The sequence below is a fragment of the Podarcis liolepis genome (assembly GCF_965112155.1).
Source record: "Podarcis liolepis genome assembly, chromosome: 12".
Classification (NCBI taxonomy): Eukaryota; Metazoa; Chordata; class Lepidosauria; order Squamata; family Lacertidae; genus Podarcis; species Podarcis liolepis.
Genome location: NC_139563.1, coordinates 46135552 through 46162833, shown reverse-complemented (window position 1 = coordinate 46162833; position 27282 = coordinate 46135552). Strand labels below are relative to the sequence as shown.

Genomic DNA, 27282 nt, shown 5'->3' with positions numbered 1-27282 from the left:
TTGCTGTCTTGCCCAGTATGTAAATCATGCTATTTTACAGGGTTTTAAAATTATTATTCCATTGGTGAAGGTATTTAGTCTAGAGAGAGCCTTGTCCTATTTGACTCTTTGAGAACTGTTGTGATCTTTTTAGATGGTTAGATATTAAATAAGCCATTGTGTAACGTGGATTTTAAAACAGATTAGAAATGTAAAGCTATTACAGCAAGGAAGTTTGTAAAGCTACTGTACAACCACAATAGTGTTTAGTATGATATTCTTAGAAGACAGAACAAACCTGTTGGTGCTAGCAGTTCATGCAGAACACCAGCCGTATCTATTTAGCCTCATTGTTGCCCCATGTGAAGTATAAAGCCACACTGGAAAGAAGTTATCCACCTCTGCTGCTGTTGATTGCAAGGGAAGATGGACAAAGCAGCCTTTTCTAAGGAAGATTGCGACTTAGCTTTTTGTGCATATAGCCAGGCATCTACAAATACATGTAATACATCTTTCCAATGTCGAATGCTTCAAGCAGAGAAGCAGTGCTATCAAATCTCATTAGCACTGAGGGTTGGAGAAGGTTAAAAAATGGCACAAATCCATAAGGCTCTTTTATTTCCTTTTTTTGTGCCACACTGCAAATGAGAGGAATCCTGTCTCTTCCCCAAACTCTCTGCGCATCCTGGAGGAGCTGGGATGGGGAAAGATTTGTGGGCAACCACACACCCAGGCTGGCTCATAAGCCAAGACTATCTTGGTCAATTGTTGCATGTAACCACCTCATTATTGCACTAACATACCTGATAAGAAATCTGAGAAAGTAGGAGGGTGCTTCCTGTATCTTCACCACCCTGGAGGATGATTTGAACAACTGGGCTACTAAGTAGCTGCACATCATGGAAAGTTTCTACCTGGTCCTCCATATTCCCCCAGTCTCAGAGCCTGAAGCATGACACTTGCTACAAGGTATATTGTGCTGAAACTTTGGTTTCAGACTGCTTCTCTTCTTTCTTTTCCTTGCTCCTCACAAAAAAATGACCCTGAAAATGACCCTTACTTAGCAATACAGAAAGACTGTAGCCCAGCTTCCACTCAACATCAAAAACAATGGCTTCACGAGCCACTGTGTTCTATGAACAGGCAGCTGATCGCTGCCCCTTAAAGTGGCGATTCAGATGTCAAGTAATGATACCAGTAACAAGGTTGCTTGCTTATTATACTGTGTGTAGCTATAATCTGTATAGCTTGTGCAATTCTCAAGAGTTTTCTACTTGCATATTACCCTTCTGATATGCCTACCTTGTGCTATTTCTGGCTTCTGAGGTAATGGCCTTTTAACTACAGCCTGGTGCTGAGGAGTTAAAACTATTAGTGATACACTCGGTACTGAAGAGATGGAATAGAGGGCAGGAATAGCTTTTCATTTCTACTCTGTTCGAGACACTGGTGTATAGTTGTGCTGAATTTCATTTTCTTTAAATGACATGGTGGTTATACTCTCTGCAATTTTTTTTTTAAAGTCAGTACTCAGAAATGCTGAGCTCCATGACCCTCATAAATAATAGAAATTGAGCAAGTGTGCATAGTTTTTCTTGATTTACATAATTGTTTCTACTGTTGCAAATCAAAGGAGGGGCTAACAACACTGCAGCCCAGCACACTGAGTCCTTCTCAGCCAGTTTTCTTCATTCTGAGATTTTAGCTGGCACAATTTGCAACATTTTCTAAAGTTCTAGAAACTTTTATTTTTATTTTTTTTTAAAGAAAAAGCTGAGATTTGCAGGAGGCTGCTTTCTGCACTCTCTACCACATTGTAGAATTGCACCATATGGAGTCCTGAGGAAGGTGCGACACACATGTAGTAGTAATTCAGTTGGAGGCATTCCTTCCTTCTTCAGGCCTATATTTAATTTTATTTCCTGATAGTGGGGAGTGCCCAGTGCTGCCCAGGAATTTTTGGAAAGCAAAAAATATTGGGGACCAGCATCCAAGTATTTTTAAAAGCTGCTGTCCCCACCTTGGGAACCCTTGTACTTAGTTAGTGATGCTCTCTAAAGATGTGTCCGAATTGAAAAGAGAATGAACAGACAGACAAACCACTTTCCAAAATCCATAGTAGATGACATGCTAATGTTGTGCCGTGCAGTGATGACCCACAAAGGGTTAGAGCCCCCAGAAGACTACATAGGCTCCTGGGAAGGTTTGCATAATGCACATCATATTGTGCTAGTTTGGATGATATTTTCCACGTAGAACCTAGATCCTACTAACTAATGAGTGCCCTAAAAAGTAGAGAATTGGCTGGAGGATTTCCATTATCTAGGATTTTGAAATGGATTATTCAGAGGAGAAACTGCCTTCTGAATTCTGGAGTGGATAGTTACCTTTTTGTGCCTTATTGAAAGCTGTTTCAGTCTCTGTCTAAGTGATATCTCAAGCAGCTCTGTCGTGGTGGTCTCTTGCCTTAGTGTAGTAAATGTTCTTGAGCATGATATGCTATACAGCATGACAGAAAACAGCACAAAACTCAAAAGAGAAAGCTCTAGGGCAGCTTGCTGTCTTGTTCAATTTGGAATGTTAATTCACTCACAGGCAAGGATTTGAGGTTATAAAAACCTGAGCACTGTGCTTTGTACAGTGAAGGTCCAGCGTGCATACACCAAATGTTGGCAGTCCAGGAATCATGTTGTACTTTATCCTTTGACTCTTGGAATAATAATTTTGTTGTTGTTGTTGTTGTTGTTGTTGTTGTTGTTGTTGTTGTTGTTGTTGTTTGTTATTATTATTTTATTTTATTTTATTTATACCCTGCCCATCTGGCTGGGTTTCCCCAGCCACGCTGGGCGGCTTCCAACAAAATATTAAAATACAGTGATCTGTTAAACATTAAAAGCTTCCCTAAACAGGGCTGCCTTAAGATGTCTTCTAAAAGTCTGGTAGTTGTTCTTCTCTTTGACAACATTGAGCTCTAACGCGTGTCCGGTCAGCTTCAGAATGAGTTATCTGCCACCGGCACTCTAGCTACCTCAACGATTGTTTCATTGCCCTCAGATCCGTGGAAAACCACGGGGCTGTCAGGGCTCCATGCAATCGAAGAGGGCGCTTTGGAGCTAAACAGTCAGTAGCCCTGGTTAACTCCACATTCCAGCGGGCCACCAGGAAATCAGCTGAAAGGCCATCAACATGGGATAAAGCATTCCCTACCACTCTTTGGAAACCATTTGGATCCATTAAGTGGTGGGGGCGGACCATCCAAATCGGTCCCACCTCCCTGCAGAGGGGAAGGGTTGTGGAGAAGTCCAGTTGCACCAGGAAATGATCAGACCATGGCACTTCTTTAGTTTCGCTTTTACTTAGTGTCAGATCACCAACATCCATAGAGGTGAACACCAGGTCTAAGGCATGTCCGTGGCTATGAGTTGGGCCAGACTTATTCTGGGACAGCCGCATGGAGGCCATGCTTTCCACGAAATCTCAAGCGGCCCCTTGTAAGGTCGTGTCGGCATGGATGTTAAAATCCCCTAGGACAACCAAACTAGGTGTCTCCAGGAGAACATCCACCATGACCTGAAGCAGCTCAGGCAGGGAATCCTTGGTGCAGCAGGGAGGTCAGTACACCAAAAGGAATCCTGTACTGCCCCAATTGCCCAGCTTCCAGAACATGCACTCAGAGAACTAGGTCTTCCCAACAGAACGCCTGGTGCAAACTAATGACTTCCTAAAAATCATTGCAAACCCCCCCTCCCCCAAGGCCTGGGTTGCTGTGCGTAAGAGAAACCTGGTAGACAAGCAGCAGCAAGGACAGGCCCATCTGCTTCATCCAACCAAGTCTCTGTTACGCATGTCAGGTCAAGTCCTCCATCCATGATCAAGTCATGGATGGCAGTAGTCTTATGAATCATTGACCTGGCATTGCACAGCAGCACCTTCAGGTCATGTGGGTATCCCTTGCTGATTCCAGTATCCATCCGGACAAGACCAGACCCGGAGTAAGGGATAGTCCTCAAATAACGACTAAACCTGCCTCCTCGGTAATGACATGGTCTGGTCTTAGCGTAACTCCTCCTCCTACCCATGATCACTGAGATCGGTTGTCCCAGTTGGAACCTATTTTGATGGGCATTGTGAACAACAGGGCCTATTATAGGCAGCAGCTCATGCACACACAAATCAAGCAAAATAACAGTTGCAATTCTGGATCATTGGTGCTGGAGAAATGTTTTAAATACTTAGGCAGCAGCATCCATATATTGGAGCCAATATCATACATTTAGAGGCAAGCTCTCTGAAGACAGAACAAACGTTCTGAACTTACTGGCACTAGGACAACATTTTTAGGAATCTGAGCAACTAGGCGCCTAGGAGTTTTCCTCGGGTGCTGCATCTGCTGTCTTGCAATTAGTTGAGTTCTTGGAAAGGCATTACACATGCTATAAACAACCTGAATGAAACTCTGCATTTTGCATTTTATAAATTTATATTTTGTAAGATGGAGCATGGTTGGGTTCTGCTGCAATTGGGAGCTTTGGGGTGCTTTGTTTTCATGCCAGATGCAAACCTTAGGTTAGGATGGTCTAAAATGTACACATGCAGTCGTGCATTCCACATGCTCTTAAAATATGCTGAGAGAAAGAAGTGGACCCAAATACAAGATTAATTTAACAAGGTTTGAATGTCGCTACTTCTATTTCTTTTAAAGCTGTCACATGGGTAAATGCAACTGATTTAAGTTAGCTGCAGACTCTGACCCATTATTTTCTGCTTTGACTGTTCTTGAGGTTCTTATCAGAGCCATTAGGCTTAGTTTGGTTTTCCTTTCTCCTCATTCTCCAGTTGATTGTCTTGTTGTAGTTCTTGCCCCTCACAAGATCCATTCTTTGAAATTTTCCTGTTTCTGTTTTCATATAACATTATCTAATCTCTAGACTCTAAGGCAGACTTCAGCCATCATGTAGACTAAAGTACTGTATTACAAATATGTAATTGGTTGATATTGCATATTCATTATTTGGGTGAGTCACCCTGACCTTGCTGCCCTGCTTTCCAATGACACTTGCTTCTTCCACTGTTTGCTAACCCTAGTTTCTTGTCTTGCAGTGTCTTCTATAATAACTCTTAGATTTGGTTTCACCATAATCATGTAACAAGTTTTTAAAATTGCACCTTTATAGGGTGATATTCAACTATGTTTTATTTGGAGATATTTCTACATCTACACAATAAAAGCGAGAGTAGCTGGTCTGGTCTGTTAAGACTATTCCACGCAGGAATAGTAAAACAGTTGTTATTAGAATTAACTGAAAAACCACAAGCTTGCACAATTACATTGTGGTTTTGGTTGGTACCAGTAAAGCTTTTGATTTACTAACCCTAGGTAGAATCCCACACATTAAGCAAATAATAAGCCCTTGAGCAAATGTTTTACTTTTGCCATTAACTGAAATGCTTCTGCCATTGGAATTGATAATCTCACAAATACGAATGAGTTGCTAGGAAAGGTATGCAAAAAGTCACTAAAAACAGTTCAGAGAAAAAAGGGTGTGGAGCTTTTGCACGTGTAGATTTACAATACAGTATGCGTACATTTTCTTATGAGAAATGCACAGGGATTGTTTTCTGTACCTCGTGATTCTGCTGGATAAGAACTACCTGGAATGTCCTACACTTAATCAGTTTCTAACTTTAAAGGTCATTCCGAGGATGTCATAAATTGTGTCTGCAACTGCTGCAGTCTTATGACTGTTAGGAACTGTACCTGAGGGCAAACCCTGAGCCTTATCTTTCACTATGTTTATGGAGCGATTTTATTTGATTGACCATATAAGCATCTCACAAGAGACCACAATTATTTTGTTGATGTAGCTCTTTGAATCAATAAAAGCAGTTTTCTTTTTCAGGGTTTCTCTGTCCTTACGACTGTATTTTGTAGGTTTGCAGTTCTTGTACCTTACATTGCAGCCCTATGTATGTCTGCTCAGAAATCTGCTTAATGGGGCTTACTCCCAGTTAAGTGTGTATCAGATTGCAGCTTTAATCAACATTAGTCATAATTGGAGCAGACCTATTGAAAGCAATAGGTTTAAGTCTGTTGCTTTCAAAGGGTCTAAGCTGAGTGTGAGTTTTTGGTATACTGCTAGCTAAAGTGTTTTGGTGTTTTTTTAAAAAATAAATAAATCTTAAAGCTGTAATTGATCTCTCACAATGTGGATTTTGTTTGAAATGTGATGTGGTATGAGTCAGTAGCAAAGGAAATTCTTGACTTCAGCATTTTCTGCAACAGCTTAGACACCAGATAGGGTTGCGATTTATGCCTGCCTCAGTCTTTTCCAGGTTTGCGACTCTGTGACAGAGTTACGCATACTGGAATGATCTTTTCTATTTCAGATGAAAATATAGTACTGTTAATTATACCTGTTTTTGTTTTTATTTTTTAAATCAATTTTTATTGCAGGAAGTGGTGTGTATGTGTTGCTGGTTTGATTATGATAAAATCCAAGTAGGAATTTCTGAACTATTGAGAAGGATTTTTGATTGAAAAATGCTTGCTGCGCCAAGACGGAGAATTGTGACATTGTTTAACATTGTAGCTTATTTCACACAGTGTTGACTATTTACATTTTGAACACTGGAAACACCCAGTGTTTCCATAATTTGTATAACAGTGTCATTTTACTTACAGGGGTTTAAGCTAATGTGTTAATCTTACCTTTGAAAATGCTTATCTAAGGGCCCTGGTTGCATCCTGTTGAGGAATTATGTACAAAATGTCAGGCTGAGAGATATGGTGGAATACAGAACCTAACATCCACAATAACAATGGAAGAGGTGCCTGAACAGAGGCACATGCAACTCAACTGGAGTGGTCTCCTAATGGATGTGACTATGCAGGTTTTTACCATAGCAAGTCTACATACAAATACTTCAGAACTTGCAGGATTACATCTATTCCTATTGGTCCCCATTTTCAACAAAACAACTTCAAAGGGAGGCTCCATTGTGAAATTTTTAAACTACAGTGGTACCTCTAGTTATGAACTTAATTCATTTCGGAGGTCCATTCTTAACTCGAAACTGTTCTTAACTAGAGGCGTGCTTTCGCTAACGGGGCCTCTTGCCGCTGCGCCACCAGCACACAATTTCTGTTCTCATCCTGGGGCAAAGTTCTCAACTCGAGGTAGCTCTTCCAGGTTAGCGGAGTTTGTAACCTGAAGCGTTTGTAACCTGAGGTGTTTGTAACTCGAGGTACCACTGTATAATGCATTAACAACTTTTTTGTGGCACCTTATATTTTACTTGGGTGACAAGTGGCATTCATTTTCCTCTTCTAGGTCTGCCCTGTAGTAGATTTATTTCTGGCTACAACTCTGTGGAACTTTTATTTCACTGGATGGGTATTGTAGACTGAAATACCTGGTGTAAATCCTTTAGTTGTGAGTCAGAACAGAGGCACTTCTACACAAAAACATGTAGATATATATAGTTTTCAGTAGGTTTCCAACAGAGGGTGCTTATGTCCTTAATGTTTTTCCACCGTAGTGTCTAGAAAATTACTTGTTGATAAACTGGTCCAGGCTCACAATGATGGTGAATTGAATTCCTAGTAGAATTTCCCAAGTGTTCCCTTTCCATTAGTCAATCCGACCCTGGACCAGTTCATTCAATGGGACACTCTGGTGCTACTGCTTTCATTTTATTAATCACCTTCAGCACACATACCTTAAGGTGATATACAAAATACAATAAAAACAACACAAGCAAATCCTAAGCAGGCAGAGAGTTATCCATCCTGCTGCAAAGCTTCCTTGAACAAAAATATATTCAATAGCTTCCAGAAAGTACAGTGTGTGTTTGTCATATAACGTGACAGGAATACTGCTCTACAAAACTGGTGTAGCCTGCTCCAAGTTACTGTGGAATGGGCTTCTGATATCTTTGGAACTTGAAGGAGAAGCTCTTCTGAAGTCCCACTTAGTATATGGCATGAGGTTGTCTCTCAAGTAACCTGGTCCTGAGTTGTAAAGGATCTTACAGTGGCAATGCCTTGAATTTGATCCAGTAACAGAATGGCAGTCGGTGAAAATCCTACAAACCAGGTTTAATTCCTGGCAGCAGTTTGCCCCCACAAGCCACCATATTCTGCAACAGATGAAGCAGAGTCCAGACCAAGGGGAGCCCCCCATCTATCCTCATTTGTTGGAAACCTCCTGATTACTACACACACACACACACACACACACACGCTACTATCTTCCACTACTGCAATTACTCAGTATTCTCCCTTATATTGAGGAGCCCCACACCTGGCTGTGAGGGACATGGCTGTCATGGTCATTGGGGGTGGGACTGAACTAGCTAGCATGGTTCCCTTGTGCATTTTTCAGTGCTTTTGGTTTCCTGTAAACACCCCAAAAGTAGTCTCTCTAGGAGGTGTCAGTATCTTAGTGGTTAGGACTCTGAACGTGGGTGCTGCCTTAGCTTCTGCCTTCGTAGCTACTTCCCCTCACAGATGTATATTGACTCGGTTTCCGTGCAACGCTAAATCAACCATGACTTGGTGCAGGCTCCCAGAGAGGAGATTGCGGCTCGCAGCTGCTTTGCTCTTCCTCCGGTCTCACTTCTCTGAACCAAGCCACAATTTGGTTTAGTGCATTGTCTGAACCCAGGCACGTGATTTGTCTTGCTCCAGGCAAGCCACAAGTTGTAAACCAAGAACAAATCTTGGCTACAGCTCATGACAAATCACTAGCCTGGGCTCAGATGACATGCTAAGCCAAACTTTGGTGTAACTCTCACAGTGAAGACAGCTATGATACCTGAGGACTTAACAGTGCCTACCAAGTGACAGTGAAGAGGGGTTATTTCAAACTACAAAAACTTGTTCTGCAAGTACACTGGTTTGTCTATAAGGTGCTAGAACTGTTTTGCCCTGAATCAGCCCAATGATGTATGTAGCTCAGTACTGTCTAACCTGGCTGGCCCTCCAAGGTCTAAGGTAGAGACATTATTCAGACCTGTCTGGACCCTTAATTGGCGATGCTAAGGGTTGAATTTTGGTCTTCATGTACGCAAACCATTTTTCTTTTGTGAAGTGATTTAGTGCTTTATTTTTTGAGGTCTAAAACTTTCAGGGCAGTCATATGTCTTTTCTATTGGTATTCCCATCTTCATGGTGCCTCTTGCTCTGTGTAAGCACTCTGAATGGGTAAACATCCTCAGAACAATGATTACATGCAGCATTGGCCACCTCCTGGAGTCCACCCTACTCTGCCCTCCATGTGTTTGCTGTAAATGTCTACTTTGGATGTGTGCTTATAGAGCCCCTCAAATGAAAACGTAAGATCCTAACTTGGGTCATTTGATTGAAAGGCAAGAATAAATAACACCCTATTTTGGGAGGTACGGTTCTACAGGTACACATGCCAACAAAGAGAGGTGGAGGCAAGCATGACCGTATTAACTCATCACAATCCCTTGACTTACCAGGAAGAAAATGTATTCTTAACAGCCATATTGAAGTCTTGCTAAATGTGTAAAAATAAAACTACAGACAGGTTTGAAGCTTGTCCTTCGTTAAGAGTAAAACCAAAACATCCAGAGCTTCTTGCCATAGCTTGGTTGGGGACAGAATGCTGCTGAATCCCAGTTGTTGGAAATTTCAGGAGGAGAGAGTGTTCTTTGGCTTGGGTCCTGCTTGTGGGCTTCCGATAGGTATTACTTTGGCACTCTGAGAACTGGCTGCCGGACTGGAAGTGCCATTTGCCTGTTGCAGCAGGCTCTTCTTAGCAGTAGCGTAGCGTGGGGGGTGCAGGGGGGGCGGCCGCACCGGGTGCAACACCTGGGGGTTAGGGTGCGCAAATCCACGGGTTAGGGGACGCAAATTACTTGCCTTGCCCCGGGTGCTGACAACCCACGCTACGCCACTGCTTCTTAGATTCTTCCGTATGTTATAACTTTCATTAGGCTATGCCACTTGCATTGTTTTACAATTTACTAATGTATCAGATTTTAAGATTGATTTGATCATTGTCAAATTATATTTGTATGAAATCGACTTGACATACAAGATGTTTGCTTAATTTGCCAGTATCAGTGACTGCAGTACATAATTAAAAACAATACCAACAAGCTTTCTCACTAATTTTACACACACTTTATTAAGTTTCTCTCTTTTCTTTGCATGCAATAGAGTTCTGCTTTGAGGACTTAAGCACTTGAGTCCATTGTTGCTTGCCCTGGCATGTAAAATAAGCACAAAGGAGATGAAGTTTTTTTTGGGGGGGGGTGTCAGGCACTTAAAAAACATCTACCGTATTTTTTGCTCTATAAGACTCACTTTTTCCCTCCTAAAAAGTAAGGGGAAATGTGTATGCGTCTTATGGAGCGAATGCAGGCTGCACAGCTATCCCCGAAGACAGAACAGCAAGAGGGATTGCTGCTTTCACTGCGCAGTGATCCCTCTTGCTGTTCTGGCTTCTGAGATTCAGAATATTTTTTTCTTGTTTTCCTCCTCCAAAAACTAGGTGCGTCTTGTGGTCTGGTGCGTCTTATAGAGTGAAAAATACGGTACATGTTATGGAAATAAGAAGTATCTCTGCAACTTAGGGCAACTGTCACTGGCCAAGGAATAGCATTTTATTCTCGGCGGCTTCTGTACTATTACTAAAATAAAATCTATTATCACTCTTGATTTTTCTAGGGGAGTGCACATTGTGTGCTGCTTTTGTGATGGTCTGCTATCATTGAGGGTTCAAGAACAAAAAAGTATTCAGGTAACATGCCTGATCTTTCATCAGTCAAGTTGTAGTGCTTGTCTGTCTCTCTCCTTCCCTCCCCCTTTCCGCCCCCATTTCCACTGAAACAGATGAATTGTTTTGGATGCTTCGTCTGAATGGCAAATATTTCTGTTATGGAGCAGAGCATGGAATCCTGTTGGATGCTTTCATTAAAACCAATATATATTGCAGATAACAGGCTTTTGTTTTGCTGTCTGCTTTACTCATGCTGCCTTGACCTACATTAGTATAGACGTTTACTAAGAAGAGCTTTTTATTTTGCATTTTGGGTGCATGAAAGCTACTGATTCCAGACTTGATATAAATGTCTACAGAAGCACCTAGTATATTGAGTTCACTGACGCACAAGCAGCATTTAATTGATTGGCCTTTAAGTAGCTATCTCCTTTTCTCCAGTGGTAAAATCTTTACATACCCAACTACTAAATATCAAAGCATATAATAAGTTATGTCTAACTAGCCTCCACTGTAAGCAGCTGAACCTGAAGTTGGTTTAAGCAAGGCCAGGTCAGATGTAGGAGAGAACTCTGGGGCTTCTATTTCTTTATCATAGATCTTGCTAAGCAAGGGTGTGACTAAGTGCTGTCTGCACAGTCTGGGTTGCCTTGTGGCAGCAGGTAGTGATATCATGGCAGTTATGGAAACCTCCACAGCAGTACAAATTGGTTTGCTCCAAGGTTCATGTACGACTTTGTTCTCTCTGTGTGTCATGTTCTCTTTGCATTTATCATGCCACACTGGTGATAAACCAGGGATGATTGGGTTGTGCTCAGAATCTGGCATTGATTCACTCCAAGCAGTTGCTTAGGGTATAGTTTCTCTGTACGTCAATGTTACGGTGACAGCATTTGCTATGCAGAAGAGGAGACTGAGGAGAGCCTTGTGGTATGTGAGTCTTAGTTTATCTGGCCGCCGTGGAGACGGTAGAGTAGACTTGTGGAAATGGCTCTTTGTGGGAAAATCTGTAAATGCATTAGGTGCTTACATCAATTTGATCTGAAACGAGACTTGAATTTTAAAGTTGCTTCTAAAAATTATGCCTTCATAACAGTGGATTGTGCAAGCTCAGAGCCTGCCAGGATGAGCCTCAGAGGTGATTGGGGATTGGACAGAAAATTCAGCATCTTTTATCTTGTGAACATCCCTGGGATCTTGTGATGTAGGGTGACATATACGGTATTTTTTGCTCTATAAGACTCACTTTTTCCCTCCTAAAAAGTAAGGGGAAATGTGTGTGCGTCTTATGGAGCGAATGCAGGCTGCGCAGCTATCCCAGAAGCCAGAACAGCAAGAGGGATTGCTGTTTCCACTGTGCAGTGATCCCTCTTGCTGTTCTGGCTTCTGAGATTCAGAATATATTTTTTCTTGTTTTCCTCCTCCAAAAACTAGGTCCGTCTTGTGGTCTGGGGCCTCTTATAGAGCGAAAAATACGGTAAATCAGATAAATAAATATTTAGAGAAGATGCCTTTAAAGTGCCAAGTGAATCAATCGTTAAAACAAAGTGAGCTTCTTCATAGTGTAGGCATAAGACACTTAGGCCTCGCTGTCCAAGCCAATCAGGTTTCCCTTGGTTTTTAAGTATCCCACAAAAGCTTGGAGGTCATACCCTGCCAACTGGCTGGATTGCGATAATTTTAGATCATGGCTGAGTGCAGGGGGGTGGGGAACCTTTTTGACCTGGTGGACCAGATTTTTATCTTTCTCCATCACCACAGTCCAACTTTGCCAGGCCAATAGCCAAACAACTGGCTGTTGGGTGCTTGGAAAATGCTGTGCAAAGCACATTGCAAGCTCTGTGTTTCCCAAGAGTTGAGCAAAGGGCCAGAAAAGCTGCTTTCTGCAGGGATCAGCTGCACAATCAAGTTTCCCCATGGGAAGTTAGATTGCGCAGCCATTCCAGCCACATCTGTACCCATGAGCATGATGGGCGTGGTTTTAGGAAAACAGCTTAGTTGGCCAATTTGGGATGTAGGCCACATTTGGCCTGCGGTCTGGAGGTTCCTCACCCCTGCTTTAGTGTTAGATGAGTTTGGGCAAGCACAAGTGAACTGCCAGGGTTGTGTGTTCCTTCTCCTATAGGGCCAGGGTTACTTTGGCAGAGTTTAGTTATGCTTTAATTAACCCCAGCCTTACTGTGTATTCAAACAAAGAATCTAATTACAATTGTACCTTGGAAGTCGAACAGAATCCGTTCCGGAAGTCCGTTCGACTTCCAAAACGTTCGGAAACCAAAGCACAGCTTCTGATTGGCTGCAGGAAGCTCCTGCAGCCAATCGGAAGCCTCAGAAGCCCCGTTGGACGTTTGGCTTCCAAAAATAGTTACAAACCGGAACAGTCACTTCGGTGTTTGCGATGTTTGGGAGCCAAAACGTTCGAGTACTAAGCTTTTCGAAAACCAAGATACTATATTCTAATAAGCTAACTTGGTTTCAGGTTGGCATAGTATGAAACTTACCAAAGTGTATGTTTAAACCAGGATCCTACCAACTAAAACTAAACATTGCCAAAATCATTATCTTAGCCATTTGGGAAGAGGAGTGCAGAATGGAGCATGTAAGCCCAGTGCTTGGCTCGGGCCCATTCAGGCATGTTGACATAGTGCTAAATTGTGGTTTAGTGTTACATGTGAATGCAATCCATGTTTTAATTATTGACTAGAAACAGGAGGTTCATAAAACCATGCCAGTAGAGGGAGAAATTGCTTCTTATAAACTGCGGACATTTTAATTTGACCAGCTTCTGCGAATTCTTCATACTGTGGAAATAGGAAGATCTGTTACCTTTCATGTAGTATACTGAAATTGCCTGAAAAGTATTTCATAAAGATTTCACAGGAACAAATAAGAATTTGTTTCAAGCCCTAGTTCTGTGGAGAGAATTGGCAATTCTGATTTTTCCTTACTGATTTGTATCTCAACACAGAGAGATCAGTTTATAGTAAATCTTGACATTAATTCAAAGGATTCATCACAGAATTGTTGTCGCATTGGTATTACAGCTTTGTCACCTACAAAAATATCCCCGTTTGGGGGATCATTGTATCCACTACTAGTAGTAAATTACTAAGAAAATGCTCAATTTGGGTGGGAGGAACCCCTTCTTGGCTGTTTTTGTCTGGTCAAATAGAGAGCATGCTTGAAAAGTTATTCAGTTGTATGAATAACTTACAAACTTTTTACTCTTTCATTAGTTAAGAAGTTGTAAACTTCCAGTTTCTGCTTCTTCAGTGGAAGAAAACCATTTAAGGTATCTATGCACCATCATTCATAACCTACTTTGAAATTAAATTATGGCGTGTTGTCACATGCCTTTGTTTTTACACCATCAGAACTCATTTTCACTCCACAAAAAGAGATGCCTCCAAATTCTGGAGCTGATTTTGAACTTCTAATCAAGTGGAAATAGACATGGATTGCAAGGGGAAAGGGAGGGTCTCACTGGTTCTGGAATATCCTTGTTATTTAGATATGGCAGGCATAGATTTAGCCATCCCTAGCTTGCAAAGGCAGAAGGCAAGGCCAATCCACTTCTTGTAAGCGACAGTTTCTCGGTGCAGCACACCCGGATAGGCACTCAGCACAATTTAATCCAAAATTGGCAATGCTGTGCAGAATTTAAACCTCTTTCACATTCATCAGCTGCTTCGAAAGCCTGGCAGGTGGTGCCCGTGGATCACTGCTTTCCAGGTTCAGCGCAAGAGTAGTGGTTGGCTCTGGCAAACCTCTGCCAGTTTGAGTGAAATCTGGTGAGGTAAAGCTACAGGAATCAATCGCATGGGCTTATTTTGCAGAAATTCTGCCTCAGGTTTTGTCCAACCCTATGTCATCTGGAAACCATATTGCACAACTTGCAATCTGGAAGCGAATGGGTGTATCTAGTGTTGATGTTTAATTACTTTTTATGATCACCACTTCAGCAGTAGGGATGTACAGAATCTAGTATGTCAGAGGTGCTTCTTTTCCATGTTCAGGCTTCAGGTGATGAAGGTCTCTGTTCCGTAAGGAGGTATATACTATAAATATTGATCTTTGAATTATGGGGAAGGCTGAGAGAGCGTTTATATTATTTTCTGTCTATATCTGAGCTGAAACATATTTTATACCATCATAAATAACTCATTTTCCAAGTGTGGATCCTTAGTAGCCAAGTGGGTACCATCAATTTAGAACACGAAGGTTGGTAGGCTTGGGGAGAAACCCCCAAGCAACACCCCCCACACACACACAAAAAGGCTTTGGAAGAAATGCCTAAGAGGTGGAAAACCCCAAAAGAGCATGTGAGGACCAAGCATGCTTAGTGGTCACAGAATGCTGTCTAACTGTTCAAGGGTGGAAAACTGGGAGAGCGTGGGATGCATTGGAGTTTACTGGAAGAGGGCATGGCTGGCTGACTGGCTGGAAAGATTTGATGCAGGTCTTCCTTGTTGTTTTCTATCTGCACAAGCATGTGAGGTATTGTAATCTTTAGCCCTACATTCCAGTAGCTTGTTTCACAACAGTATTCCATTAGACTAAATCAAACCACAGTATGATTTGATTTCGTGACTGTTAACTTCATTGAATGTTAAACGTGATAGATCTCATCTTCCTTGCCATTTCTTTAAAGGATATTGTCAATACTGGGAATGAAATATATATATTTTTTGTCTCTGTTGTGTTTTGCCTGTGCCTGTAGAGGATGTGCTGAGTAAAGACGCTGGGGAGTGTGCAATATGCCTGGAAGAGCTGCAGCAAGGGGATACAATAGCACGATTGCCTTGTCTATGCATATATCATAAAGGGTAAGTGCATGCGAAACAGAATTCAGCAGCTGGGACTTGGAATCATAGAATTGTGGAGTTGGCAGGGACCCAAAGGGTCATTTAGTTCAACCCCCTGCAAGGAAGGAAACTCAGCTAAAGTATCCATGACAGGTGGCCATCCAACCTTTGCTTAGAAATCTCCAAGGAAGGAGACTCCACAACCTGTTAGAGGAATCTCTTCCACTTAACCATTCTAATAATTCACTGAAATAATTTTAATAGATTTGCCTTTAAAAATGAGATTTGACAAGGTGGGATTTCTAGAGCTTATCCCCTCAGCATATTTACTTCTTCTGTTAATTGTTTTTCTTTTGAAATCTTACTACATAGTATGCAAGGACCCTCAAAAAGACGCCTTTACTGAGGTTTTCCAATATATAGCTTTTTGATTGATTAATCAATTGCAAGTCTGTTAACCATTTCTGAATGATTGCCCTAGTTAACATGATACTTTTATTATAAAGAAAGCATTTACTTGAAAATAATTTTTTTTCTGTTTTCGTGGAGCTGACTGATAAGCAAACTTCTCTTTGTGTTTCAGCTGCAGTAAAGAAATAATTCTCCTCTCTCTCATTCTCTCGTAGATGCATAGACGAATGGTTTGAAGTAAACAGATCTTGTCCTGAGCATCCCTCAGATTAACGTCAGAGTTTCCTGTTTTGTGTAGGTAACTATTGTCATATAGGTTGCTGTCCCCAAAGACCAATCTATAAAGCTGAGTAGCTTTCAATAATCTGGCTGTAGCACAACGTGAGTTCTAGTGCTCCAATAACCTTTTGCTCCAGCTACTTTTCTTAATGGTACGTTGGCACAATAACTTCTGGGATTGGACGCAGTTGTTAAATGTATTTGATTCTTGCACATGCTAGAGACTTCAGACCATCGATCCTGTCACTGATGATGGGGATGAATGCTGAATCTTTGCAGCCTGAACCATCTGCTCCTTACTCTTGCCATGGGGATTTTTGTGTCAAGAAATTCCTGCCTTAACCGATAAACCACCTTTGCTACTACTTTAGGTTTAAGGCCCTTGTATTTACAGGACCGCATCTCCTGGTATGCCCCACAGAGGACCCTAAGGTCCATGAATAACCATAGGTTAGAGGTCCCGGGCCCTAAGGAAGTCAGACTATCCTCTACCAGGGCCAGGGCCTTATCAGAATGCTCTGTCCCATGAGACCAGGGCCCTACAGGATTTAACCTTCTTTCGCTTGGCCTGTAAGACAGAGCTATTCCGCCTGGCCGTTAATTTGAATTCAGCCTGATCTTTTCCTTCTCTTCCCTCCCCCTCCTCTTTTATGAAGATTACCCACTCTGGGACCCCACAGCTAATTCTCCCCTGGCCTCCTCGCTGGCCCAAGTAGGACTAATTCAGCCAGCTAGCCCTGGTGACTATCTAATGTTTATTGGATGGATTTTCCCCAAATTGATTTTTGAACTTTGAATTTTATTGCCATTCATGCTTTTATACTGTATTTTATGCTGCTTCTATGTCGTATTATAATTAAGTGTTTTAAATTTGTTGTTAGCCGCCCTGAGCCCAGTTTTCTGAACCGGGAAGGGCGGGGTATAAATAAAAAATTACTATTATTATTTATCTAATTCTACTGGAGCCATCTTACCATTCTGGGCTGGCTCAAGACATTTTCTGCCTGAAGTGGCATGTAAACAAATGGTGGCCCTGTTATGGCAAACACTTTATAAAGGCATTATCTGCACGATTCAGACAGGAGTTCTTACCCTGTGTGTTCCCAGATGTAGCACTTAGCATCTTGGTGCCTAATGCTTAGTAATGGCAGTGGTAGGCTGTTTTCACTAGGCATTAAGCAATGTGGAACAGGACAGTCTGGCTTGCCCTTTGTAGACCAGCAATCGGTGCCATTTGAGATGCTCTTTAAAGAGTTGTCTCTTAGCATATTCAGTTCTGACTTGCTGGAACTAGACATGTTACTATTCAGTAACATCTTTTTCATGACTTTATCCCCACAAGGAAAAAATATTGTGTGTCATATTTCAGGCATTTTTTTTTTAACTTGAAAACCACAACTGTGTTAGAGCAGGGTGGAGGGGGCAGCAATACTTTCTAAACTTCCTATTTTTAAATGCCTGCTGGCATTTGTGTCAAGTTATTTGAGTTGGTGCACAATATAAATAACTCCTTGAGGCTCGCAGGTACCAGGAAGACTTTCCTCTCTATGCGCACCCTGAACAGCAGCCCTCACATGCTGTATCAAAAATTGCTCTTGAAGCATGATTAATTTTTCAGAAATGTTTTTTGTGACCCACAATGAATGTCTGTTTAATGGAAATGTATAGTGAAAAGTTTCACTGTGCCCATAGTGTTAGTCATGTGGTCTCTTGATTGTTAATCATCATAGCCTTGATCAAAGAAGGCCCTTTCTTTTTCCTTCCCTGCCCCCTTTTTACTATTTACTAGGTTTCATCTACTATTTCTTCATTCTTCAGTCATCTTAGAAACCACAATACAGATGTGGTGGGAGTGGGGAGGAGTTATGGCGCTGAATGATGGGTACCACCATTTTAAAATACTCCCTGCACCTCAAGCCATTTCTGTTGTTAACATGTTAATACAGTATTGAAATACTAGCATTGTGGCAAAAGGTGGCTCAATTCACACATAATTCACACACAAACTATGGCTTGGCATGAACAAGCAAGCATGCAGGTGCATGTTTAGAAAACCACAGCCTCTTTGCTCTTCAGCCAGTCCTGCTGCTGCTGTACATCCAGAAGCCGAACCATGGTTTGGCTTAGCTATATGTGCAGGCCCAGGCTTGTAGTTGGTGTTGCTCCAAACAAACCATGAACGGTAAGCCAAGAACTAACTCTGATTACAGCTTGTGGTTTTCTTGGACCAAGACAAACCGCAAGCCTGGGCTCACATATACCACTAACATGGCAACGGCTGGACCAGCAGGAGGGACAAAATTTCTAAATTTGCACCAGCTCATTTGGGCATAGTTTGGCTTGGCATTGCTTGCAGAGCAGGTTTCTCTCCTGCTTAGGTAGTCCAAGAATAAAAGGAGAAGTTTTCATGCCCAAGTGAGTTATGGAGCTCACTACTTTTTGGCCAAGGCCAGAGACATCATATGGGCTCTGAGAAAATGGTGGGCAATAGTGGGGAGAATTTGCATGGCTGCTTCCGTCTTATTTCTCCTTCCTCCTGCCATCATGTGAAACACAGAAGGGTTTGGCTTCCTGCTGCTCTATATGTGGGACGGGGGTAAATTATGGGAAATGCCAAGGAGAAAAGTATTCCTTCTCAAAATCCCCAATCCACCACTATTACAGGATAAATACAAGTGAATCGTTTTCTCAGTATCAGCTGGTTCTTATGGCTGTTTATACACACAAGGGCAGTTTATTTTTAAGTGTTGTCCAGAGAGACTTATACTTTCTCTCCTCCCCCCCAAAAACCCAAAACTGCTGTTTATAGAACACACTCCATTTCCAAGAAAGTTAACTTCCTTCTCTGTGAATTTCTTTCTAGTCTCTCACACTGATCATCACGTGTAAAGGATTTGGCGTTCCATCTTCAGATGCCGATGTGAGACTGGACTTCTGTTCACTTTGTACTGGAAAGTAAGAGGGAGATGGAACATGACACGGGACAAGTGATGCGAAGCCGGAAGCTCAGTGTACCGACACTCAGCTTAAAGGAGACACAGGGATTCTTGAAAATGCTGCACATCCTGGAAAAGTCCTCTTCCCACAGACTTTACGGACAACATTTTGTATCTACAGGCCAAAGTTACTAACTTTCATTTTAATATTTTTTTTTTTTTTAAAGAAAACTGTCTACAGAAGCAGTTTGTTCTCACGTTCTTTCTTGAATGGAAGCTGTGTGCTCCGGATCAAGATTCTGGGACATTGTACAAAGAAAATGCCATTTTGGAGTTGGAATCCCCCCCACTCCCACTGTGTACCATGAGCTTGGGATTGGGGGTAAAGGCAATCTATGAAGTACATACAGTTAAGCGGTGTGAACTTCCTCATGAAATTTTGCACCCTTTATGCCGTTCACATTTTTTCTGTGAAAGAATGCAACATTCCTTGACTTAGGATTTTTTATTTTTATTTTTTAAGTAAAGCTTTGCCAGAGTGCAGCCCAAAGAGCAAAATGTAATCAAGGCAGATCATTAATTGACGTCGTTGATCAGGCTACAGAGTTAATTGAAATCCGCATACTGTGTTCATTTACTAAAATTCACCTTTACTTCTTGTGGATATCAATGCAGTAGCAAAACTTAAAAAAGAAAAGAGAGAGAGAGAGCATAATTTAGCAGCTATGCAATATTTTTAAAAATAAATTATAGGGAAATAAGAATTACCATCTCAAGTGCTGGCAGTTAAGGTAATTTAACGGGTATTTTTTAAACATGTTTCAGGTAGTTAATTTTCTTGTACTACTTTAATCTCCAGGCTGTTTCTCTCTAGCTGAGTAGTCACAAAGGTGGGCAAAGTGATACATTTCATGGGGATGGGACCTGGATTGACTTTTGTGTGGGTTTTTTAAATTATTATTATTCAAGGTTGTCTCAGTGGCAGATCATAGTAGTTCATGTTAGCCAGGCTTTTGACAGTAGCTATAATTCTGTACCCAATTGCTCATCCTTCACCCCATTGATATAAATGGGTTTAAACATACATAACTGTGAGCATACCTTTGAAGGAACCACCTATATTTCTTGAACCAATAAAACTTTACACTACCGTGGCTTACCATAAATTGAAAAATGAGGGGTATGGGATAGGGTAGGGAAGAATCTTGCTCACTAAGTAAAATTGTGAGCTGTTAAGAATATATCTGTTTCCACACAAAAAAGGGACCCGTTTTGGAAGCTGTTAAAAGTACCTTGTAAAGTTTGTAACAAAAGCGTTGAATAAAGGTGATTGAAACTTTTCACATGTTTATATAGCGAAAAATAAGATGTATTTCACATTATTTTGTTCTTAAGAATTAAATTATGCTTCTGTTAAGACCCCCCTCCTCTCAAAAAAAGTGGCAAATGGAGAAGGGTTAAGTAGCCCACTTCTATGTCTGCCCTGCAAATGTCTCCCTCGCCTCACCTTGCAAGGCAACCTGTCTTGGCCACCCAATACCTACTTCTGTCAAATGAAAGGAAGCAATATGGTGGTTTCTTGTAGCTTTAGGATATTGGATAGAGAGAAAAGAGTTTTATTAGCCTGTAGGCAGCCTGTTACTCCTTCCTGGTATCTCAAGTTCTTTTTACCTTCTGACAGTAAAGACTTGCATTCATTGGCTTTAAATTATATCTCCATCTCATGTAACAGCACTGTGTCGTACCGTTCAGGGACTTTTCCCTCCCTTGAACTTAAATCAGATCTTCTGCTGCAGCTGCTGGGATTCAATGATTTTTTTTTTCAGGGATCATTACTGCTGGTACCAGACACTTGAGGTTGGGACAATATAAGCAAGGCAGTAATTTAAATGTAAATGTACTTGCGATTTTCTGCACTAACTTATCATTCTCCACCTTTCCCAGTGTCCTGTTGGTACTTTACATTTTTAGATGTACATGTAACACTGGTATACAGGAGCTCTTAGGAGGAAGAGTTAATCAATATACCTGCTCATATATCAGGGAGCCAGGATTGGCTGTGACTCTTGAGCAACCCGGAGTTTGATTCCATGTAATTTGTAAATGGCCCTGGAATGTGAATATTTCAGACTGGGCACTTTTCAGTCAGGTTTCTTCATTTATTAATTGAAGTACCTTTTTCCTTTGAGGCCTCAAAAGCTTTTATTCTATTCAGTCTCCTTACACACAAAAAAGCAGGTGAGTCCAGAAATGTATGTTTATATTGCTTGCTTTACTCCAGTACACTTAAAAAAAGAAAAGAAAAGAAAGAAACCTGTCTTTTACTGTCATTTATTCCCTTGGCTGGTTTTGAGCCAGAGTGGGATTTTCCAAATGATATTGCTTTGTCAAGCAGACATGCTGGTATGGAAAGTCCCCACTCTGCATTGCCAATGAGCTAATCTCAGTGCTGATCTTCTTGATAGCATAACTTGCTATTTATACTTCCTTGTCTTAGACTTTAAGCTTCAAATCTCTTTCCTCCTTACTTCCTCCTTCTAAGTCATTGCACACTGCAGTCTTGAGCCTTATTCTGCCCTGCCTCTTTTATTTGAGCAAACTCTTTTGTTGACCTCAATTAGCACTCCATTATACAGATCTCGCCAGAGGAGGAGCTTTTTCCATCATTTTGGCCCAACCACTTCCTTGTGTCCAGTAGGAGTAGCTTTCTTTAGATGGCTCTGGCTTCTGATCCAGCCCTGTGCAATGAAACTGAAAAGCTCCAAAGTGCAGCAAGCCAGGTTTGGTTCCTAAGTACGGTGTCTGCTTTGTGCTCTGCTGGATATATTGAAAAGACAGAAGTGCATTGTTCTAAATTAACTCAGTCAGGAGGCCAAATTTGTGGTTGCAGTTCAGAAGCAGAACAATGTAAGTTGCTGCTGTTGGAAAATTCTCAGGCTGCTGGAAGGCATTCTCTAGAGTACATTGGTATGTTTCGTGCCACAGTGGTGGAAACTGCAAAAGTAATGCAAAGCAGTGCTGAAGACTCAAAGCTGCCAGCATTTATTTGGAAAATTGACTTGCTTTTGGTACTACTTTTTTGTGTCTCTGAGTTGCCAATAGGCAAGAATCCCTATCTGTTTGAAAGAAATGGCATCAATGATGTGCAGACTTTGCTTGCTGTCCGTCTAGTTCTTTATATATGTGGCATCTGTTTAAATGTTTCAGAAGTTGCTTCAGCAAAGATTTTGCTTTGCATTCCAGCCTGCAAACATGAATTGCCAGATTAGTTGGCTACAATATTAGTTGACTGATTGATGGAGGTAAATGTTAGATCTACTGGAACAAACGTTAAGCAGAGATGCAGAGGGTTAAGGGTACTGTTGCTCATTTTTGAGGCTATTTTTGGTTCTGGAGTGTGATAGGGGGGAAAGGGAAATATTTTAAAGATGGCCTTCTAATAAGTCAAGGGTTTTTAAATGAACTAGTTGGTTACTTTTCACTTCGCTTAAACATCTCAAAAGATACCCAATACTGAATTTTTCATGTATCCAGATTCTGTGGATTTATCATTCAGAAGGCATCAAACAAGTAGCAAACTGCTTGCCCTTGTTTCCTACACACGGCGAGATACAGAGTGAATCCTCATTGAATCTCTAAACCCCTTTTTGTTAGGCAAAACATTTGCACTTTTTCTCTTTTAAGTGTTGTCAGTGGCAAACTATTGTTCATGCAAGCTGCAAAAAGTGGCTCCTTCACAAATTGTATGGTCTGCGGTTTCAAACTAAAAACCTTCAGGGAATCCTTTTTCTGTTGTCTTTTTCTCCCTTCCTTTTCTTTGCCACCAAGGAGCCACTGTGCCTTGGAAAGAATTCTGAAAGAGTGTGCTAATACAGTTCACATGAGGTACTGGCCAGTCTTGTTGGGCCTCACCACACCTTCTGATGAAGTGAGGGAATGTCCTCTAACACACCCAGAACTTCATGGTAGGCCAGGATTTATAGAGGGTGGTAACAGTGTCTGAATAGAAAACTTCTCTGCCCATATCTTCTCATTATAGAACATCTAACAGACTTCCCAGTATTTTCTGAAGCATAGCATGCAAACCACCAGGATAAGTGATGCACTCATTAAACAGGGACTGAAATATTTTATTTTCATGTATGAAGCAAGATTGCACCTCCCACCATCTCCCCAGCTTTGAGAAGATGGAAGAATAATTTGAAGAATGGCAAGGGGGGGAACTAAGCAGTTAGAAGGCGCATTTGAGCATAGTTAATTTGGAAGGCTATCTTTTTACCAAGCAACGATTCAGGACTATCTGTACTGACCAAGAGTGTGTGCTCTTCAAACCATTAGATTCATGCTATGAATCAGCTGTTTGGACAAACTCATTTCCACAACACGTTAGATGGAACTGTGAGCAGGACGCAGCTTAACGTTGGTAGTAGCAGTGGGCAAGAAGTCTTCCTTCCTTACCCTGCTAATAAACCAGAATGCAATTAGCGACGTCTAATGTAACACGTTTGTAACTTTTTTAATTGAGCTTGTATGGTTGGGGAAATGAGGATTTTTTAAAAGGTTCATCATGTACTTGGTCTGCCGGTAAATGATCATTGATTCCACCCCCCCCCTTTTTTTTAACTGATCTAGGTTGTATGTTTTAACATTCCATTTGTGTAAAATAATGTACAACAAGAAGTTAATAATAAAAAAATTGAAGCACACTTTCCATTATGACTGGGTGTCTTCTGGGCTTTTTAAAACAGGAAACTGAACTCTCTGATTTTCTGTTGTGTTTTTGGATTTTCGCTGTTAGAAAAACATGTAATGAAGGAAAAGTGGGGTGTATCTTCAACTGCACCCTAATTCATTCTGGTCCCTATTCACCAGCTGCTATGGGGCAATAGCTTAGTTGTAATTACTATTATTATTTATTATATTTCTATACCTCCCTATACCGACAGGTCTCAGAGCACCTCACAACATAAAAGCACAATATAAAAACACAAAATGCTTAATAAAAATAATCCCTCCCCTCCCCAAAACATTTTTAAAGGGTGTTGGATGTCAGTCAGCCAAAGCCAAGGTTAAAGAGGAACATTTTTGCCTGGCACCTAGAGGTGCATAATGAAGGCGGCAGACAGACCTCCCGGGGGAGAGCATTTCACAAACGGAGCCACTGTAGAAAAGGCTCATTCTTGTGTTGCCACCCTCGGGATCTCTTGTGGAGGAGGAACATGCAGAAGGACCTCAGAAGATGATCTCAGGGTTCGGGTAGGTTCATATGGAGAGATTTGGTCCCTGTAACTATCCTCCATTTCTGCCGTCGGTTCCAGGTGTTCAAATCCTGCCTTCACCCCATGCCAGGAGCCCACACTGTCTAGTACAGTGGTCGGCAAGGCTTATTGGGCATGGGCCCGATCACTCCTACAGAGATCCTCCGTGGGGCAGGCCAGTGCGCAGAAGCGATTTCTGGCAACGTGGACATGCGCAGACGCTATTTCCGGTGTCTGGGCTTGCGCAGAAGCGATTTCTGGAGCTGCGGAAGAGAGTCGCCACACTGTGCCGGTTTAGTGCAGTGCATGGGGACTTGCCGAGAGGGCGGCTTAGTTCAGGGGCAGCTCGTGGGCTAGTTCTGGCCCATGGGCCTGGTCTATAGACCCCTGGTCTAGTAACTTCAGGGGACAGCCCTGTTTAGGGAAGTTTTTAATGTCTGATGTTTTATTGTGTTTTTAAGATTCTGTTGGGAGCTGCTCAGAGTGGCTGTGGAAACCCAGCCAGATAGGCAGGGTATAAATGATGATAATAATAATAATAATAATAATAATAATAATAATAATAATAATAATAATTTATTATCATCATCACAGTAGTAGAGCACATGTTTTTAGCAGTGTAATCCTATGCATGTTTATTAAATCAGTAAGCATTGTGTTTTTAGGATCGCAGCCTAATCCTGGATTAAGGCCCCAGATTCACTTCCTAGTGTCAGAGTTAAATATATGAGAGAGAGAGAGAAAGAGAGTGTGCTGGGAAAGAACATGAAGAGGAGTTAGAACAGGTGCTTAGCAACCTGGTCCAACTTGGTAGAAGGCAGTTTGGAACAGAAGACCTATGAGGTCCCTTCCAACTCTCTCTGTTCTATAATTTTGAATCTGTTCTAATAAATTAAAGGCTCTGCAAACCTTGCTCAGCAGTTTTGCTAGACACCTTCCAAGTTTAATGACCATAACTTGCTGCACTAGGCTCTGTTGTCAAGGAGGCAATGTGATCACACAAGAACCGAATCCGATTGGAGCTGGATGGGTGGAGCTAGGAGCTGGCTGGGGATTAGTGAGGAATGTTACACAATCTCCAGTTCATCTGCCTCATCTGTGCCTCTGATCTCTCCCCTGTTGTCTGTCCAAACAGAGTCCTAGCAGAAAATAATTCGTTGAGGAGCGTTCTGTGTGAACGGGGGCCAACTCGTTAAGATTCACTCCTTGTCCGTTTGTTAAATGCAAGGCTGCAAATGTTCAGTCTCTGCACCGCTTGAAGAAAGGTAATATGAAAACTGTTGCAAGGCAACTTAGCATAATTAGAAATTAATTTTTTTAATTGCATTTGGATAAAACAAACCCTTTCGTTTGCTCGACCGGCTGATCTTCTGATCTTTAAATTCCCCTCCTTGCTAAAAATGCCACAACCCCACCACAGTTCTTGAGACAATGCAGAAGCAGGGAAGGAACCTATTGCAACAACAGAGAACCATAAAATTGTAGAGTTGGAAGGGGTGCATTTGTCTCACACAAAGATGGAACATGCCTTGTCGGCACCACACTCTTAACTTCCACAGTTGCATTCCACATGCATTGAATTCACCCTTATATCCCCAAAAGAAAACTTACCTCTTAGCCTATGGTTACTGTGAAACCTTTTGAAGCTACTAGCTTCCGCTGGCAGCCAACATTTTTTTATTATTTATGTATTGAATTTCTATAGGGCATAAGTGGGTGTTGTTGTAAACAAAAATTGCCCTTTTCCCTTATGGGGTATCCAAGAGCCCATATAGAGTCCTTACATAGGTTCCCTGTTGGTAGGAGAGAATAACAGAGGCCAACCAGAGAATATTGAGAAGCAAAGCAGCTAGTAAGCTTGTTGCAACAGGGTGCACCCCTCACCCGCAGGAGAGAGGAGGAACCCAGAAAGATGGCGCACAAGGCCTTATAAAGACTTTTGAAATTGCCACCCTGTAGATCAAGACCACCCCCAGAAACATCATACATACATCACAGAAGGGGTGTAACCTAAGACCACCCCCCAGATACATCACACCTACATCACAGAAAAGGCGGTCTACAACAGAAATTTGAATGTTGTTTTTCTCCTGTCCTTGTTTATCTCCTGTCTGGCAGGTTACTTGATTGGATACCCTGGGGAGCCTGGCCAGTCTTTTGTAATGATAAATATTTAGTTCCTGGGCCATGTCACAGGTTCACACCCTATTCATATCTTAAATGTGCCCTTAAGACAGGATTTGTGAGGAAAGAGACAATGGGGAGGTTTCCCACTTTGACCTTGTAGAGAAAACATTTACTCAGTTTAGGAATCAAAATAGTTCCAGGTCGGTCTTCCTGTGCTGATCTATGTAGGTGCTTGGTTGGTACACTTATGAACATTACCATATATCTAAGACCATAAAATTCCTATCACAGTGTCTTCTATTGCCACTGGCTATGGTTCCCCGTGAAAATCAACTGTGGGCACCCTTGATAGTCGGGAGTAGCCTTGTTCCGACTTTGCAAAAGGAAATTATTCCGGTCTAGTAGGTGCAGAAGTTCATGTGTGGAATTTAAATGAGCACCTGTGGTCTCTGCACCATCTCTCTCTCCTCTATGTATTGGCTCTGCCTTCAAATTACGAGGGTTGTGCTTCATTGGTCTAATGTAGCGTACGTGCCTGTAGACTTGCTTAGATATTACATTCCTTATCCTAGGGATGGAACGGGGCCTGTTGGCTGGACTTAATCTGCATATAACGGGAAACCAGGGACAGATGAATAATATCTCTCGGGGTACAGTCGGCCGGAGAGTTTCCTGTCTCCTCTATCAAGCACTGGGAGGGGAAGATCAACAAGCTATCCTAGGCCTGATGGAGTAT

At 41.7% G+C, this 27282-nt stretch overlaps 1 protein-coding gene across 3 annotated transcripts in view; it reads left to right on the top strand.

Annotated features, from left to right (window-relative positions):
• The window catches only part of ZNRF2 (zinc and ring finger 2), a 53455-nt gene extending 32954 nt beyond the window's left edge, over window positions 1-20501 (top strand). The window contains exons 3-5 of one of the 3 annotated variants that reach the window (XM_083468573.1): window positions 15451-15556; window positions 16162-16244; window positions 19089-20501. In XM_083468573.1, coding sequence (XP_083324699.1) covers window positions 15451-15556; window positions 16162-16219 — 164 coding nt within the window. In that variant the 3' untranslated portion in view covers window positions 16220-16244; window positions 19089-20501. Of the gene's footprint in view, window positions 1-10678; window positions 10752-15450; window positions 15557-16161; window positions 16245-19088 lie in introns of those variants that run through there. The other 2 variants (XM_083468572.1, XM_083468574.1) reach the window with 2 other exon arrangements.
• Window positions 20502-27282: the final 6781 nt, after the last annotated feature.